This window comes from Apostichopus japonicus, chromosome 19, assembly GCF_037975245.1.
Source record: "Apostichopus japonicus isolate 1M-3 chromosome 19, ASM3797524v1, whole genome shotgun sequence".
In the NCBI taxonomy this organism is placed as follows: Eukaryota; Metazoa; Echinodermata; class Holothuroidea; order Aspidochirotida; family Stichopodidae; genus Apostichopus; species Apostichopus japonicus.
This window is the reverse complement of record NC_092579.1, coordinates 3,138,234-3,155,454: the sequence shown is the minus strand read 5'-3', so window position 1 is coordinate 3,155,454 and position 17,221 is coordinate 3,138,234. Positions and strand designations below refer to the sequence as shown.

The 17,221-nt window shown below is 36.3% G+C and overlaps 1 protein-coding gene across 3 annotated transcripts in view; it reads left to right on the top strand.

Moving 5' to 3' along the window:
• LOC139959570 (ras-related protein Rab-26-like) overlaps positions 1-17,221 on the top strand; it is a 61,065-nt gene that overhangs the window by 7,911 nt on the left and 35,933 nt on the right. For all 3 annotated transcript variants that reach the window (XR_011790167.1, XM_071957291.1, XM_071957292.1), the window contains exon 4: positions 15,749-15,868. Coding sequence is in view for 2 of the 3 variants with exons in the window: in XM_071957291.1 (XP_071813392.1) it covers positions 15,749-15,868 (120 nt within the window). In the remaining variant the exon portion in view is untranslated. The remainder of the gene's footprint in view (positions 1-15,748; positions 15,869-17,221) is intronic.

The following is a 17,221-nucleotide window of genomic DNA, read 5'->3' as shown; positions in this document are numbered from 1 at the left end:
ACTTTGAAGCGTGTTGTTGCCGTTGGTTTGATGAGAGAGTATGTAACTTTCTTAAAAATAAATTAAAATGACATATATTAAGCTTTTAGTAAAGACTGATGTGCCATAAATTCATGGCAAGTGTGTGTAGGTCTACAGTATAGGCTTGCCTTAAAAACTATAATACAATATCTGATTTTGAACACAGTCAGTGTTTTGTTGGTGATTTTCTCTCAACCACTGGTAGATGTTCATATCTCTTTTAAACATCAAGACAAGACAACTATACTTCAGGCTGATTGTTTTAAGTGAATGAAAAAGTAAGCGCATGGAGCAGGAATAACAGCACGGCAGTACACCAATGTTACAGTATATACACATGCAGGGTTGTAGCTAGGATTGTGCAGGTGGCGGTTGAATTTTCTAGAGTGGCGGTTGCCTGCGAATTCCGCGTCCTGGGGGAAGGGTATAAATCATTTCGTGACACTATTTACTGAATTTTGTACCGGTCGATCAGAAGCGCGAGTACCGGTCGGTATTAGAACATTTTACATGGAGAACCAGTCGGCAAACGATAGTGCTGGCCAAGTCCGACCGGCGCAGACCGGCGTAGCTACAACACTGTGTACATGTACTGTATGTCATTTTAAAGCACATGGCTGCTTTAATAACATCCAAGGGTGGACACATAACCAGTAATTTGTACCGCAAAATGCATTGCCAAATGGACATATTGCGATACAAGTGCAAATATATATATTTACAGCCCACTATTTTTAAATTTTTTTTTTTTACACAGGAACCATTGTATTTTATAAGAGACAAAATATAGAGCTTAAAAAACTGCTGTGCAAAATTTGAATACTAACTTAATCTTTGCATCCAAAATTAATATAGACCTACTACATAACAGGCAATTAACTGGAAGTTTTTTTGTTTTGTTTTGTTACATGCTACAGTAATCCAGGCCTAGAATTTCACAATTGAATCCACTTACTCAAATATGAAAGTGCTTGAAGCAACCAGTTGGCTAAAGTCAAGTTCCCACAGGTATATTTTCCTGAATACAGCACACTTTAGGTATTTTCCTAAATACAGCACACATCAGGTATATATATGAGCTTAGTCTGATAATATTTGTTGATATTAAGCAGCAATGCAGGGCTTACACAGTATTAGGTACAGATTATAGAAATCATGAAATGTTTTAAAGTCTGACAATTGTTGCACGATGTTACAGTATGATTCGCCAATATTCTTAATGTGTACTGGCAGATAGAAGGCAAAGGTGTGCATTATTATCATTCTGGCAAAAGAGGAACAAAAAAAGGAAAAAAGTAGCAAAAAAGCAATATTTTATTGTCATAGCTTGATTTCTATTGAATACATACAGTATTTATAGTTTCCATAACTTTGTAAACTTTAGCTAATATGTGAACATGAAATCAAAGTGCAGAGTTGACTTCTAGGACACAGTGTGCATACATGCATACTGTAGATGGCATGTTTGATAATCATTTAAGAGACCTGCTATCACATTAGACATACATGTACAGTATGCTTGTTATGCAACATTGTGCTCTTACAAAGTACAGTCTGCATTAGTTAGCCGTGTGTGCACTACTGTATGGAGGCAATTTAACTAAACTTGTAGGTTTGGCAAACTGTCAGTGTATACACCCATGGTAACAAGGTGCAAAATATCTTTCAACCCATGATAAAAAGAGGTTAAAATTGTTGGTGAGTAAGCCTATAATTAAGCATAATTATCCCACTTTGGTTGGAGCTTACGGTTAAGCACCACTTGTTGAGACCGTATCCCAGCGATGAAATATTACTCTACACTGTTACACAACATAGCATTTAGTGGAGTATGTGAGAACAGTGCAAAAGACATGTCTTGCAGTATAGGCCTGTGCGTACAGTATGTTGATTGAACAGTACTGTGTACGATAGCTTTGACATCCATGTTTAGGATTTTGCCATTAAAGTTTAATACTTTACATGGTTTTTACAACATGCTGATAGAGTTAAATGTCCCCTTACTGTATATAATTTGAAGATAAATGGCAAGTTAATTCTATTTACCTTAATTTTGAAAAAAAGGTTCAATTCCCTTGTTCAGCCTATTGCAGCTCTCTAGTTTGTTTTGTATCATCAGTCTGTCAAGATCGCATAGGTCTCATTTCAAATAGATCTTAAAATCTCTTGAAGTTCTGTCAACTCTAAACATCTTGGATTACAGTACTATATACCTCTGGATTCTCTAGATTAGTGATCTATGTGCAGAAACCCTACAAAGTTGTTCTCAGAAGTTTTAGTTATATCCACCACTTCGGTGACGAACAACAATTTCACACATCTCTCGTTACAAACCAAGCTAACGCGTCCCCGGATTACTGAATAAATCCCACGCAGTGACTTATTGGCATCATTTTGAGTACCTAACAGCTCTGACACAGTTTTATTTCAGCCATACTGTAGATTAGTAGAATCAATAACTTGCCCGGTTTGTAATGGTGAGCACAGCACCGAATAGATCGATAAACACTTCATGTTATCTTAAAATTTCTAGCTGAGGAGTTATCGGTGGAGAGAATAAGAAGCTGACCACGTCGTATAAATTTCGTGGAGACGAAGAGAGATGCAGCTATGATTAAAGGGCAGTTTTCGGTTTCTCAACGGAATAATCTCTTACATATTTTAATTTCTTGTCATGTAAGTGGCTCTTGACATATTTAGTGTCACAAAAGACCATACCAGTGGTGTAAAGATGGGATGTTTTCCCCTGAATTTTCTCCAAGTACAGTTTGTACGTTCTCTAGAGAAAAAGAATGCTGAATTTGTCATAAATGTAAATGGCTTCAGGATGACCATGCTATATTTTTTTGAAGTCCAGGTTACGGTTATATTTGGCTCTTACACATGGTGTGAGCTAATGATAAAATCTATCCTAATAATACCAATATACAGTACAGTAGTTAGGCCTTATAGTGTAAAGATGTACTATGTCTTTTTGTTAGAATGTTACTTTTCTCCAGTCAGCCTATACAGTATACATCACTTCCTATCCACTTTTACAAACTACAAATTTTATTTTGGCATCGTAGTGCCCAGTGCTACCCTATTCACAGTCCTTGCTCGATGCCCATTCTTTTGGAATCTACAGTAGCCCCTGTCCTGAACTCATTCAACTGTGGACACTGGATGCTGTGGAACTTTCACATCCAAAAATATCTAGCTGCTTTATAGCCAAATTGATAAAACTATTCTTTACCTTTATCTTGCACTGATATAAAAGTATCTTCTCCATTTTGCCATTTTGTTTGACAGACACTGCAGACATTTTTTCTCTAATTTGGTGTTATGGCAACAATAACCAGTCTTTACAAAGCAAACAGTACAAAGAGACAAATATTTAACTTTCATTTCATTATGATCATTGTCAACAAAGGCGTAATTTATGCAATGAGGCTCTCATGTACAGTACGAACAATCGGTTGTATACAGCATATATTTTTTTTTTTTACATTTGTTATGTAGACAGTTATATCTGTATCGCAGCTTACTATTTATCCTTTAGTGAATGTCTTTAGTGAATGTCTTTAGGGAATGTCTTTAGTGAATGTCTTACATTTTAGCTGTTTATATATACTGTAGGCCTACACTAAATGTCAAACACCATGATAGTATGTAGCACTCTATTGCTATGCTTTAATTCTCTCCCCATATGTTATTAAGAACTATGCACTTTACCAATCAAAAGTCTGTTCAACTCCCACTCACTTTTACTAAATGTCATAATTTTTGTCTGATGGCGGCAAAAAAGCATAAATTCTGCAAGCAGTTTCCTTCAGATGGAATGGAGAATATTTTATGCTTCAAGGGCATTTGTGCAGTTTATTCAGTGAAAGCATGACTGAACAACCCCTACTGCCTTATACTATGGCTCCACGCTTGTACAGTATATACAGATACACCCACTCACACAATAAAGCAGGTGCGACTCATAGTTGACTAGCACAGGTTTTTCATAAATTCAGAATTAATAGATAAATATACCCAGGTAAAATTTGGTCTATAATGAAAATCGTCATCATTTATCACCATCAGGCGTCCGGTGATGATAAAAGCAGCACTGCAGGTTGAGATGTGTTTATCTTCCTTTCTCACATTGAAGAGATGAAATGTTTTCTTTTAAAACCTACGCTGTGCTAGAAAAGATTTTAAAACTTGACGCAAGGTTGCATGTTGTCATCTCGATTTTGTCACAAATATGCATTCATGCATATGCATTCATGATTCATGCATATTGCATTCATGCATATGCATTCATGCAAAAGATGTCTTTCCATATGGTTTTGCATCTTGCAGATCTATGTAAAAGTTAATATATTTAATAATTTTTTTTTAAATTTTTTTATTATTTTTTTTAGCCTTTGAAGAAGATCCTGCTAGGATCGAAATGTCAGGCCAACTTACTGTACCTTTACACAATGTATTTAATAGTTATGATAATCTTAAAGAAATTGATAATTTGTATTGTGTTTAATTATGATGGTAATGTGTGTAGATACTTACCGGTACATCAGACGTGGGTAAACACTTTTGCGTTTTTTGTTTTTCTTCTCTCTCTCTCTCACTCTCTCTCTCTGATGAAGTTGAACCCATCCTACGACTTTAGATCGTTGACACAGCTGTTAGTTCGTTTTAAAACTTGAACACAGTGTGGACTTTATAGCAATCATAATTATTGTCTGGGAATCCGTTGTGTATGGACTGTCTATTCTCTCGCATTGAATCTCAGATACAGTAATGTTAAGTACAGTAAATTACATGTAGTACAGTGCATACAACCTGCGCCTGTGCTGTGTGGTATAGTAGGGATCCACTCCACCAAAACTGACTTATATATGTTTGTGTGGTGTGGTAAAGTATGTGTGTACTGTATGTGCTCTTGTAGTTAATAAAAGAAAAGTGGACTGCTGCAGTTTTGCCAGCCGACAGGATTTTCATATACCAATGTATCTACTGTATACACTATTCTCACTGCACAGACAACCTTTAAACCGAAAAAAAAGTAATTAATTATAGTAATCATGATTTCATACTTCATGGGTTTTATGTGTATGTTAATTAAAAATTAAATGTTATCTGCTGTGATACACATACATGCAGTGTGGGTGTGTTTGAGGTAGTATTATGATTCACTAGTGTAGCTGACAGTTCTGCACCAACGTATTTAACTGGCAAATAGGTGTACAAATGTCGTTACTCTACAGGTAAACCTGTGATTTCTTATGATATCGGCTGCAGACTTGTACTGTACAGTAGTTTGTCCTCACTTGTACACTATAATTATGTACTCATTACCTAGACTTGTAGTTTGTCCTGACTTAAGTACACTATCATTATGTGTACTCATAACCTAGACTTGTGGTTTGTCCTCACTTGTACACAATTATTATGTCCTCAAAACCTAGACTTGTAGTTTGTCCTCACTTGTACACTATCATTATGTGTACTCATAACCTAGACTTGTAGTTTGTCCTCACTTGTACACTATCATTATGTACTCATAACCAAGACTTGTAGTTTGTCCTCACTTGTACACTATCATTACAGTATGTACTCATAACCTAGACTTGTAGTTTGTCCTCATTTTTGCACTATCATTATGTACTCATAACCAAGACTTGTAGTTTGTACTGACTTGTACACAATCATTTTGTACCTATAACCTAGACTGGTAGTTTGTCCTCATTTTTGCACTATCATTATGTACTCATAACCTAGACTTGTAGTTTGTACTGACTTGTACACAATTATTATGTACTCATAACCTAGACTTGTAGTTTGTCCTCAATTGTACACTAGTTAGCATTATATGTACTCAATAACCTACAGTAGACCTGTGGCTTTGTACTCATTCATGTACTCTGAGCATTTCAATAGGAGTACAGGAAGTAATACACTTTTAATTATGTACGTGTTCCTACAGCCATGTATTAATAGTCATACTCATTTCAATAGGAGTACAGGAACTAATGCACTTTTAATTACGTACATGTTCCTATAGCCATGTATTCATAGGACTCATACTCATTTCAATAGGAGTACAGGAAGTAATACACTTTTAATTACGTACGTGTTCCTACAGCCATGTATTAATAGTCATACTCATTTCAATAGGAGTACAGGAACTAATGCACTTTTAATTACGTACGTGTTCCTACAGCCATGTATTAATGGTCATACTCATCTCAATAGGAGTACAGGAGTAATACACTTTAATTATGTATGTGTTCATACAGCCATGTATTAATAGTCATACTCATTTCAATAGGAGTACAGAAAGTAATACACTTTTAATTTGTACATGTTCCTACAGCCATGTATTAATAGTCATATTCATTTCAATAGCAGTACAGGAAGTAATATTACACTTTTAATTATGTACATGTTCCTACAGCTATGTATTAATAGTCATACTCTTGTCATTTCAATAGGAGTACAGGGGAGTACTTCACTTTTAATTACGTATGTGTTCCTACAGCCATGTATTAATAGTCATACTCATTTCAATAGGAGTACAGGGAGTAATACACTTTTAATTATGTACATGTTCCTACAGCCATGTATTAATAGTCATACTCATTTCAATAGGAGTACAGGGAGTAATACACTTTTAATTATGTACATGTTCCTACAGCCATGTATTATACTCATTTCAATAGGAGTACAGGGAGTAATTCACTTTTAATTACGTATGTGTTCCTACAGCCATGTATTAATAGTCATACTCATTTCAATAGGAGTACAGGGAGTAATACACTTTTAATTATGTACATGTTCCTACAGCCATGTTTTAATAGTCATACTCATTTCAATAGGAGTACAGGAAGTGATACACTTTTGATTATGTACATGTTCCTACAGCCATGTATTAATAGTCATACTCATTTCAATAGGAGTACAGGAAGTAATACACTTTTGATTATGTACATGTTCCTACAGCCATGTATTAATAGTCATACTCATTGCAATAGGAGTACAGGAAGTAATACACTTTCAATTAGATACTTGTTACTACATCCATGTAAATGTGATCATAGTCGTTTAGTCAATAGGAGTACAGGAACTAATGCACTTAATAATTATTTCAATTTCAAATATATTTCTCATATGTTTGTACAAGTTAAAAACAAGCAATACGGTTGGAAAGTGAACATATGTCGGGCTCTAGACAAACAGAAAAGACTGTTATGTGGCCATGTACAGGTACAGGAGGAAAAAAAACAGTCTAGCTATTGTGTTGTGGGTTTGTATAAATAGGATAACATGGATTAATAATTGATCAAATTTATCTTTATCTAAAAGGCTGCTTTGATGTAATTCAGAGGTGGTACAATTGCAGCTGTCAGCAATGTTCAGGAACTATAAACAGTTCTAAACTACTGTACTAAAGTTGTAATGAATATGCAGTATGGATGGAGATCATTTGAATATATGCTTAAATTCTATTAACGTTATTTTAAAAACTTGAAAATTGCTTGTCAATAGTTACTGCCGTTCCTTGCTTACCTGTCTACTCACAACCTTACCATTGTACTGCACTAGTGCCTGCTACTGTATCATGCCTAGAGTGATTTGATTGGATGGGATGGGGGGGGGGGTGGAGGGGGATGGAGGGAGGAAGTCTTTGGAGGATTTTGAATGTATAGGAACTTTGGAAGATAAAGACAAACAGTGTACTAAAAATTTTCATGGTGATAGATCATATTAATACCTGGAAGTGAGTTGTTTCTTATTATTATTACTGTAGGTTGAAATTGTTTACTTTGGTTTCTTAGTTTGATCAACTACCAATGTTTAATTTTAAGACTTAACAGTCAGTAGGGCTTGTCAAAATGTACAGTAGTTGTTAACGAAATCTTGACCTAAACAGCAGATTAAGACTCATCAGTCAGAAACACTGATAATATGTATAAAACTTGTGACATTGGGACGCTAAACTTGACACAGCCCTCACTCGCTCCACCAGGCTTAAAAATCTGCAATATAAATTACCGAACCTGCAGAATAAATATAACTCGGTCGTTAGCACTATAAACTCAATATCCATCTCCAGTTAAATTTCAGAAAGTGTTTCCCCAGCCTGATGTTCTTTCTCTCCAGCTACCAATGTGGTTAATGTTATGCACCGTGAAACATAACACCATCACACAGAAAGGTTTTTTATAGAAATCTGGCTAATGGAGACTCATCATACAAATTGGTCATTTCAAAGTCAGATAAGATTTTCTGGGAGGTGTTTGGACTCTCTGTGACAGAAAGTCCAGTTGGTTCTGAGATGGTTTGAAATTGAGGTTTGTGAGATGCTGCTGGAATAAATTGGAGAAGAGCTTTCACTGTGTTGGATGATTATATTGCACCTTTCTGTTACAGTTTTACTACTGAGGTGGCATTTTCTTAATGTTGCTCGCTCTAGCTAGTTCAGTAGCATGTATGTATACGCAGTGTGCGATGGTTATGATAATAAGCCAATCACGCCCACACTGTAATATCCAGGTACGTTCCATTGATAGATCATTGGCATTTCAACAACACAGTGTACATTATTTCATTTAAAGTAAAATTTATTTCAGCCTGATTGTGAACTTTTATGGGACTTTAATGATAATGGTTTTTAATTTAATTGTAATCTTCAAACCAGTCTGATGTATGAGTTGTGCGATATCATACTGTAGGTCTCAGGGACTCAGTGTGTGCAATTAGCATTTTCAAATACATTCAAAGGATATTTGTGTACATGTGTAAATGACACATATATATTAAACTCAAAAATTTGAAATAATAAATAAAGTTCCAGCCTGGTTGTCCTTTTTATTCCGATTATAAGTCAACGTAGCGATTGCACTCACAAATTTGTCAAAATTGGAAAAAGTAATTAAGTGGTCTTGGCAACAATTGATACAGTTAACTTGTTAGCAGTGAAATTTGAGAGGTGATGTGTAAACATGCATACACTCTGTTTGATTTGAGGCACTCTCCTAGTGAATGGATTTGGCAGGTTTACTCGTGGCCGGGTCAGAGAAAAGTCTACTACTGGAAGTGTGTGATGGTCTGATCCAGAGGAGAAATGTCGACATGCTTTGATCTGAATCTGTCTGAACGGTTTCTAGTAAACATATCCTACAATCATAAAGGTGTAAAGGAGAAATGAATTGAAGGACTAGGAACTACAGTAGGAACACAATGGTTTAATTGTCCATTTTTTACAAAGAGATTGAACTTCTGTAACTTGTACTGTAGATGCGACACTTTGGGATTCTATAGATTGGTTGTTTGCTCACATATTTTACTCAAGTTTAAAGAAGTTTCAAAGAGGTTGTACAGCCATTAATCTTCTTAATCTTACAGTACATTATGTATACATGTAATGAACAACAATTAAACTCCCTGTCATACACTAACCTAATTCCATGTGGGAATTATTCTTGTTCAAAATCATATCTGGGCGTTACTTTATCTCAACTTGTGATGCCATAGTGCCGTTTGGAGGTGAAATTTCTTATTTCCCTTCGTTTTTTTCTTGGTAATGTTACTGTATCTTCATTTCGACAGAGACAATTTAATACTGTGACCTGTAAATGAAAAGGAACAAAGTAATGAATTAAGAAATTTAGGCATTTAATATGCGAGCAGTAGTAGCTCAGTGGTGATGTCATTTTTAGACTTGCTCAAGTCATAATTCTAGTGTATCACAATTGAATGTAATAAATCAGTACTTAGTAAATCGTGTGGTGTATGGGACATGTGTGAGGCACTTGCCTGTCCAGATACCATAAAAGTGAAGTGGTTCTATGTAGTATCTGATACTTAAATAACACACACTGACACTGCAATAGGGTTTTAATGTTTGCATGGCTAAGATAGTAAACTATATATATGTAAGCTGTTGTCAGGTTTATAATCAGACAGTACAGCAAGGTTTTGTTACCTAGGGATTTGTTTATCGCTGAGATATATGGCTTAACTCGGTTTAAAATTTAAGCAGTCACCGACCGACTTTGGTGGATCTTATGGTTTTAATTACCGAGTTGGTCTGAAACAGCTATGAGCAATAAATCCCTGCTTTAGCAGCTTTACCCATCGGTGTGAATGTGAATCGCAGTGTAAGAATTGAAAGAAATTATTTGAACTTGTTACCATACAAAGAAACTCTTTGGTACAGTATGCCACAGTACACTCGGTTCAATCGCAGGGTAACCTTATAATCATAAATTTTATAACCAAAACATGAGGTAAACGACACCATCAGAATTGGGCTCTCATGTGTTTACAGATGTTGAAAGTGATTACTTAAATTGCCACCGGAGGCATATTTTGGAAAGTGGATTACTATATGTGGTATAAATCCTCTGTGTAAGTAAAGTTGTCCTTCCATGTAGTCCTGCAGATTATTATTCCTCTGTTAAATCAGGGAGTTGTTATGGGGTTAAATAGTGTAAAGTGTTTTTGTTGGAACCTAACGGAGGCATAGAACATTGGTTCTTATGATGCTGTGGCAATGTTGTTAAAGAAGGGTGCTTATTTCACTTGTCTCTTAAAGGCATTGAAGACTCGCCCCAAACCGCATGCCGCGCTCTGAAAAAGTTAACTTTCAGTTGCTTGCAAATGACGTTTTCTCCTTGTCGCTACGAAATGCAGACAGTAATGAAACGTGATACCCTGTTATCTTTTATCTAGACCTGAGATATCCATCGCTGCTACAGTATGTACACTGTGTCGTGGGTATTGACCGTAGCTGTATGTATTGACTGTACACTAGTGTCTAATTACCGACAGTAGCAAGCTGTGTGTGTATTTTCTGGGATCGATGGTGGTGTCTAACACTTCTGTTACACCTCATTCGAAACTAGGTCAGATTGCCGGCATGAGATGTTTCTTTGTGCGCGAGTCTTCACACCCTTTAATGCCTGTCTCCACTTATGTCATGCACTTCGATTCATCTACCGAGCCAACATTGGTGTAAAAGTAAGTGGGCCTGACGTTCGCGATCCTAGCAGGATCTTCTGCAGAGGCTGAAACAGAAAATTCAAGGGACAAAACAAACAAAACATTGGTAACGGTTTAGCACGGTTTAGCACATGTTTGCAACATGGGAAGACGGGTACTGGAAAGAGGCAAAAAATACTGACAGCCTCATTTTCACATTTAATTTATAAAATGAAACAAACCAATTCCTAACTCTACACTTTCTTATTATTATCATTATACAAAATTTCTATAGCGCCTTATCCAATCAGAAATTGCTCTGAGGCGCTTTACAGTAAAATACATACAATCATGATATACAAATATATAAATCGATACTGTAAGGTATAAAATGGGTAGAAAATTTGTTTTATACAATCTGACAGTAAATTGTATAAAAAACTGCAAAAGGGAAATCGAAAATTATACAAACAAATTCTTAACATTTAAAATATATATATATATGTGAAAAATTTAAAATTTTAAAAGCGCTATAAATGCAAAATGGAAAATGCGTTGTAATAATGTGACAATATAAATAGTATAGAAAGCACGGTTAATGGAATGCAGATCTAAATAGAAAGGTTTTGATTAGTTTTTTTTGGTATACTGTTGTGTAGTTAATACACTCACTCACATAATTATGACGGTTGATACTTTTGTAGTCTTACTTTTTGGCCCATTCATAGAGAACAAGGGATTAAAAAGTTAAGACAAGACCAAGTACTGTACAGTATTTACAAAGAGCACAGTTGATAACTAGTAACTACTGTACACTACAATACAGAAATTTAGTTTTTGTTGTAATTTGTTTTGCATATCGGGAAAACTGCTGAATTGACAATGTTTGGTAAGGGGAGAGAAGAGAAGAGAAGGGGAGAGGGTAGGGAGAAGGGGAGAGGTGGGGAAAAGGGGATTTTTTTTTTTTTAGGAACAAGTACCTACATACAGTAGCAAGAGTAGTTGTTGTGTTAATCAGACATATTGTATGTTTTCTCAGATAACAGAAAACAGTGTTGGCTGTTCACCATACTGTATTTGTGGCATACAGATTGCACTTACCTGCAAATAGACCTTACATGTTATTCTCAATGTATTTGCTCATAAAATATGTACAGTAGGGCACCTTGTGCACGAAGCTGTGTATTCTTCTTGTCATTATCTTTTATTTTAATGACATTTTATGAAGGGCTTCTGAGTGAGGTTGGTTCTGAAACTGTGAGGGTGCGTGGGTGGTATCTGCATTATAAACACAAGGGCTTCATACACTTAACATACACTTAGCTGTTTGATGTAAGCACATCACAAGTGGCTTCTGTCGTATCTACTCCGTTGTGAAGCATGGTATTATATTTTCATGATGTTCAATAGATGTCTGTTTAGTGTTTACATTACAAGCTTAACTTTCATGCATTCTAGCTTCATTGCTAACAGGTTTCAGTGATGTTAATTGTGAAATAGACTGTGTGTTAAATGTTGCTCTTTTCACAGACCCACAGCCTCTTCCTTCCAATCATCCATTTATTACGTTTACAATTACTATTACGTACTTACTAGTGGAGACATGTTTACAATGACTACTTTGAGACATGTTTACTAATACATGATATAGTACTAGTATAGACAGATTTACAAGTACCATTACAGTACTAGTGGAGACATGTTTACAATGACTACTTTGAGACATGTTTACTAATACATGATATACAGTATAGTACGAGTATAGACAGATTTACAAGTACCATTACAGTACTAGTGGAGACATGTTTATAAGTACCATAAGTAGTACTAGTATAGACAGATTTACAAGTACTATCACATATTACTACAGTAGTTGAGACAGATTTACAAGTACCATTACAGTACTAGTGGAGACATGTTTATAAGTACCATAAGTAGTACTAGTATAGACAGGTTTACAAGTACTATCACATATTACTACAGTAGTTGAGACAGATTTACAAGTACCATTACAGTACTAGTGGAGACAATTTTTATAAGTACCATAAGTAGTACTAGTATAGACAGGTTTACAAGTACTATCACATATTACTACAGTAGTTGAGACAGGTTGACAAGTACCATTATAGAACTAGTGGAGACTGTTTATAAGTACCATAAGTAGTACTAGTATAGACAGGTTTACAATAGTGTTTGCACGGGTTATCCGGGTACCCGGGTACCCGCCCGACGCCACACTACCCGGTTCCAAATTTATTACCCGAATCCTACGCAAAGTGTGATTTAAAAAAAAAAAAAAAAAATCGCAAACCGACGGTTAGGCAGATTTCCCATTGACTTAGTGTGGTGTTAGGCTACAATGTGGTCGAATATAACAGCAATAACGAAGGTACCCGCCCGACGCGATATATACTACCCGGTTCCTAATTTATTACCCGAATCCTACGCAAAGTGTGATTGTTTTAAAAAAAAATTGCAAACCGATGGTTAGGCAGATTTCCCATTGACTTAGTGTGTTGTTAGGCTACCATGTGGTCGAAGATAACAGCAATAACGAAAGCTTTCCATAGATATCTTATAACTGCGTCACAATATCAGCTAATAAACAGATGGCTAGGCTAGATTACCCCCATTGACTTAGTGTGGTGTTAGGCAACCATGTGGTCGAACGTAACAGCAATAACGAAAGTATTCCATGGATGTCTTATAACTGCGTCACAACTTCAGCAAATAAACAGATGGTTAGGCTTAGCTAGATTTCTCATTGACTTAGTGTGGTGTTAGGCTACCATGTGGAAGAAATTATTATTTATTCGTTCGTTTATTTCATAAAAGGAAAGGCTGACAAGGAATTTTAAGAGATGTTTATGGATTATAGACGGGATAACTAAAAAATAGTAATCGCAAGTGGCTTTTTACTAATCGTTTTTTCCAAATGCGATCAAATTGCGCGAATCGCGCAATCTCGCGGCTAATGCTTAAGAGCTAAATTGGTTATTTATATGGTTTGGTAATAGACGTGCACGAGCAAGCAAAAGCAGCGGCGGCAGTGCGATGTTAGTAGTAATGCTAATTATAATTAAATAATTTATTTATTAACAAGTTAATGAAAGAAACAAAAGCAAATAAAAATTATTGAGGAAGGTTTTATACCTTATCTTACACCTACGTATTTGAACATGAAAACATTGTCAGTAGAGAATATAATCAAGGGCGGCGGAAGCACTTTCAATCTGGGGGGGCACCGACATCAAAGGGCACTTTGCAGAAATTCGATTGGACTGATGCAGCCTTATATTTAGTACCCTTTATAACTCTTATTGTATTATCTTATTTGCGTATACACATCACTCCATCAACGCCCCCCCCCCTCAAGGAAAATATGCATACTAGCACTGCAATATCCAATGTGCAAATTGGGAAACAAGGAACAAGTTTTCTTTTGAGACAAAATGAGGTGAAATCATGCTAGTTGCTAATGTAGAAATCTCCCGAATTAGAGTTTATTTCTTGTTAATATCTTTAAAAAAAAATTCCATTCGAAATAGCTTTGAGTTTGACCCACAGAAATTCACTAAAAGTCAGGGGCGTAGCCACGATTTGCAAAGTTTTATGCACGACTATCTGAGCGGACTATCCATCGGTTGGCGCGGAGCGTACAAGAAAATTTTTGGTTATACAAACCCCTCAGATGGCCGGAAACGGCCCTTCCCGAGTGTTCATTCTGGTTCCCTGGCCTCTGGCTAACTTGAGACACCTCAATTTTTATGTAGAAAATGGGCACATTTTTAACCTGAGGAAAAGTGGGGGGGGGCACGTGCCCCCTGTGCCCCCCCGGTTCCGCCGCCCTTGAATATAATGCATTTGTTACAGCATCCAATATGTAATTTCTTGAAAATCGTGATACACGAGGGTAAACAAATTTTTTCCGGGTACCCGGATACCCGACGGGTAACGGCCCTCGGGTACCCGGTTCCCGATTTTTGGACCCGTGTAAACACTAGTTTACAAGTACTATCACATATTACTACAGTAGTTGAGACAGATTTACAAGTACCATTACAGTACTAGTGGAGACATGTTTATATGTACCATAAGCAGTACTAGTATAGACAGGTTTACAAGTACAGTACTATCACATATTACTACAGTAGTTGAGACAGGTTGACAAGTACCATTATAGTACTAGTGGAGACATGTTTATAAGTACTATTACGTACAGTAGTACTAGTATAGACAGGTAAGTATCAAATTAATGGAATGGAGGTTACCTTGTAGCTTGCGACACAAAGGACGGTGGTCAAGTAGTTCTTCAATATATACGTTTGTCTCAGGAATAGAGCATCTGCCATAGTTTCATTAGAACATGTCTCCACTTAATCAGAACACTCTGGTTCTCTTCAGACATCTTTTGTCAGTACCAATATGCTGATATCATTCCTGGCTCCATCATTTACCTTTTCTAGCTTTAACAGATCTACGAGTTCAGGACCAGAATTCGTTCTGATACGTTGTACACTATTTAAAAAAAACAATTGATGCTATCAATCCCAGATTGCATTCCTAGACCAATTTTTCATTTTTTTGGGGGATATGTTCATTTATACATCAGAGGCTCATCAATTGCTGTAAAGTGGCCGGACTACTTAATCTAACACACGTGTCAGACCATTACTGTACAGTAGGTCAGTTCAGCTAAATGGAAAACCAAATGACTTTATGTGTTTGCCCTGTTATTCAACATCCTCTGTGAATCTTTCTTTTACAGATATGGGACACAGCCGGCCAAGAGAGGTTTCGCAGTGTGACCCACGCATACTATCGAGATGCTCACGCGTTACTTCTCTTGTTTGATGTCACTAACAGACATTCCTTTGAAAATATCAGAGTAAGTTTATGATAGTTTAAAAGCTATTATCAATATATTCCTAATGTATTTAAATGTATTGGACCATACCCTGTATAAAGATAATTCCATAACTATATTTTCATCTTCTGGTTTCATCGAAAGACAAATCAATTCTTGATAGTGAGGCCAGTTCTCTTTGTGACTGTCCTGTCTCCTCACAACCTCAGTACTCTTAATCTTCTCTACCAAGAGGAGTGAACTGGTAATCTTTTTAACACTGAATGCCCTCAGTGACCGGTCACTACTATAGTGAACCAACCTCCTCATTTTGCCACTAGATGCCTACACTGTGCTTGAAGGTCAGTCAAATGTGACTTAATGCCATTCTGTAACTAGGCCTAATTCACTCAAATTTAAGAAGGAATTTGCAGGACTTTTGTCAGATAATCAAGTGTCTTTTCCTCCATTGTTATATTAAATGAGAAAAAACTGTTAGTGGAATTCTATATGATGTATTCGACTGTTTGTAAAAAAATAGAATTATAATATTATGGGTTGCATTTTGGGAAATAATATTGAATAAATGTATTCAAGATGCTATGTAAACTATGCTAGCGCAACTTCTTGCAATGTCTGGAATGCAGTTGTAATGTTTGTAAGCTAGGTTGTGGTTGTAGAATATTTTCATAAAGCTTCCAAACTTAAACATGTAACCTCACTCCAGTGGTAGGGAGCCTACTACATGAGATGTAGAATATATTCATAAAAGCTTCCAACTTTAACATTTAATCTCACTCCAGTGGTAGGGAGCCTACTACATGAGATGTAGAATATATTCATAAAAGCTTCCAACTTTAACATTTAACCTCACTCCAGTGGTAGGGAGCCTACTACATGAGATGTAGAATATATTCATAAAAGCTTCCAACTTTAACATTTAATCTCACTCCAGTGGTAGGAAGCCTGCTACATGAGATGTAGAATATATTCACAAAAGCCTCCAACTTTAACATTTAATCTCACTCCAGTGGTAGGGAGCCTCCTACCTGAGATGTAGAATATTTTCATAAAGCTTCCAAGTTTAACATGTACAGTAACCTCACTCCAGTGGTAGGGAGCCTCCTACCTGAGATGTAGAATATTTTCATAAAGCTTCCAAGATTAACATGCAACCTCACTCCAGTGGTAGGGAGCCTCCTACCTGAGATGTAGAATATTTTCATAAAGCTTCCAAGATTAACATGCAACCTCACTCCAGTGTTAGGGAGCCTTCTACCTGAGATGAAGTTTTCGTTGCCACCCGGACGTTTGAGTTGAGATACTCATATCAATGCAACCAAATATATGTGTGCACATGTACATGCATGATTGACTTCGCTCCTCACTTACCTG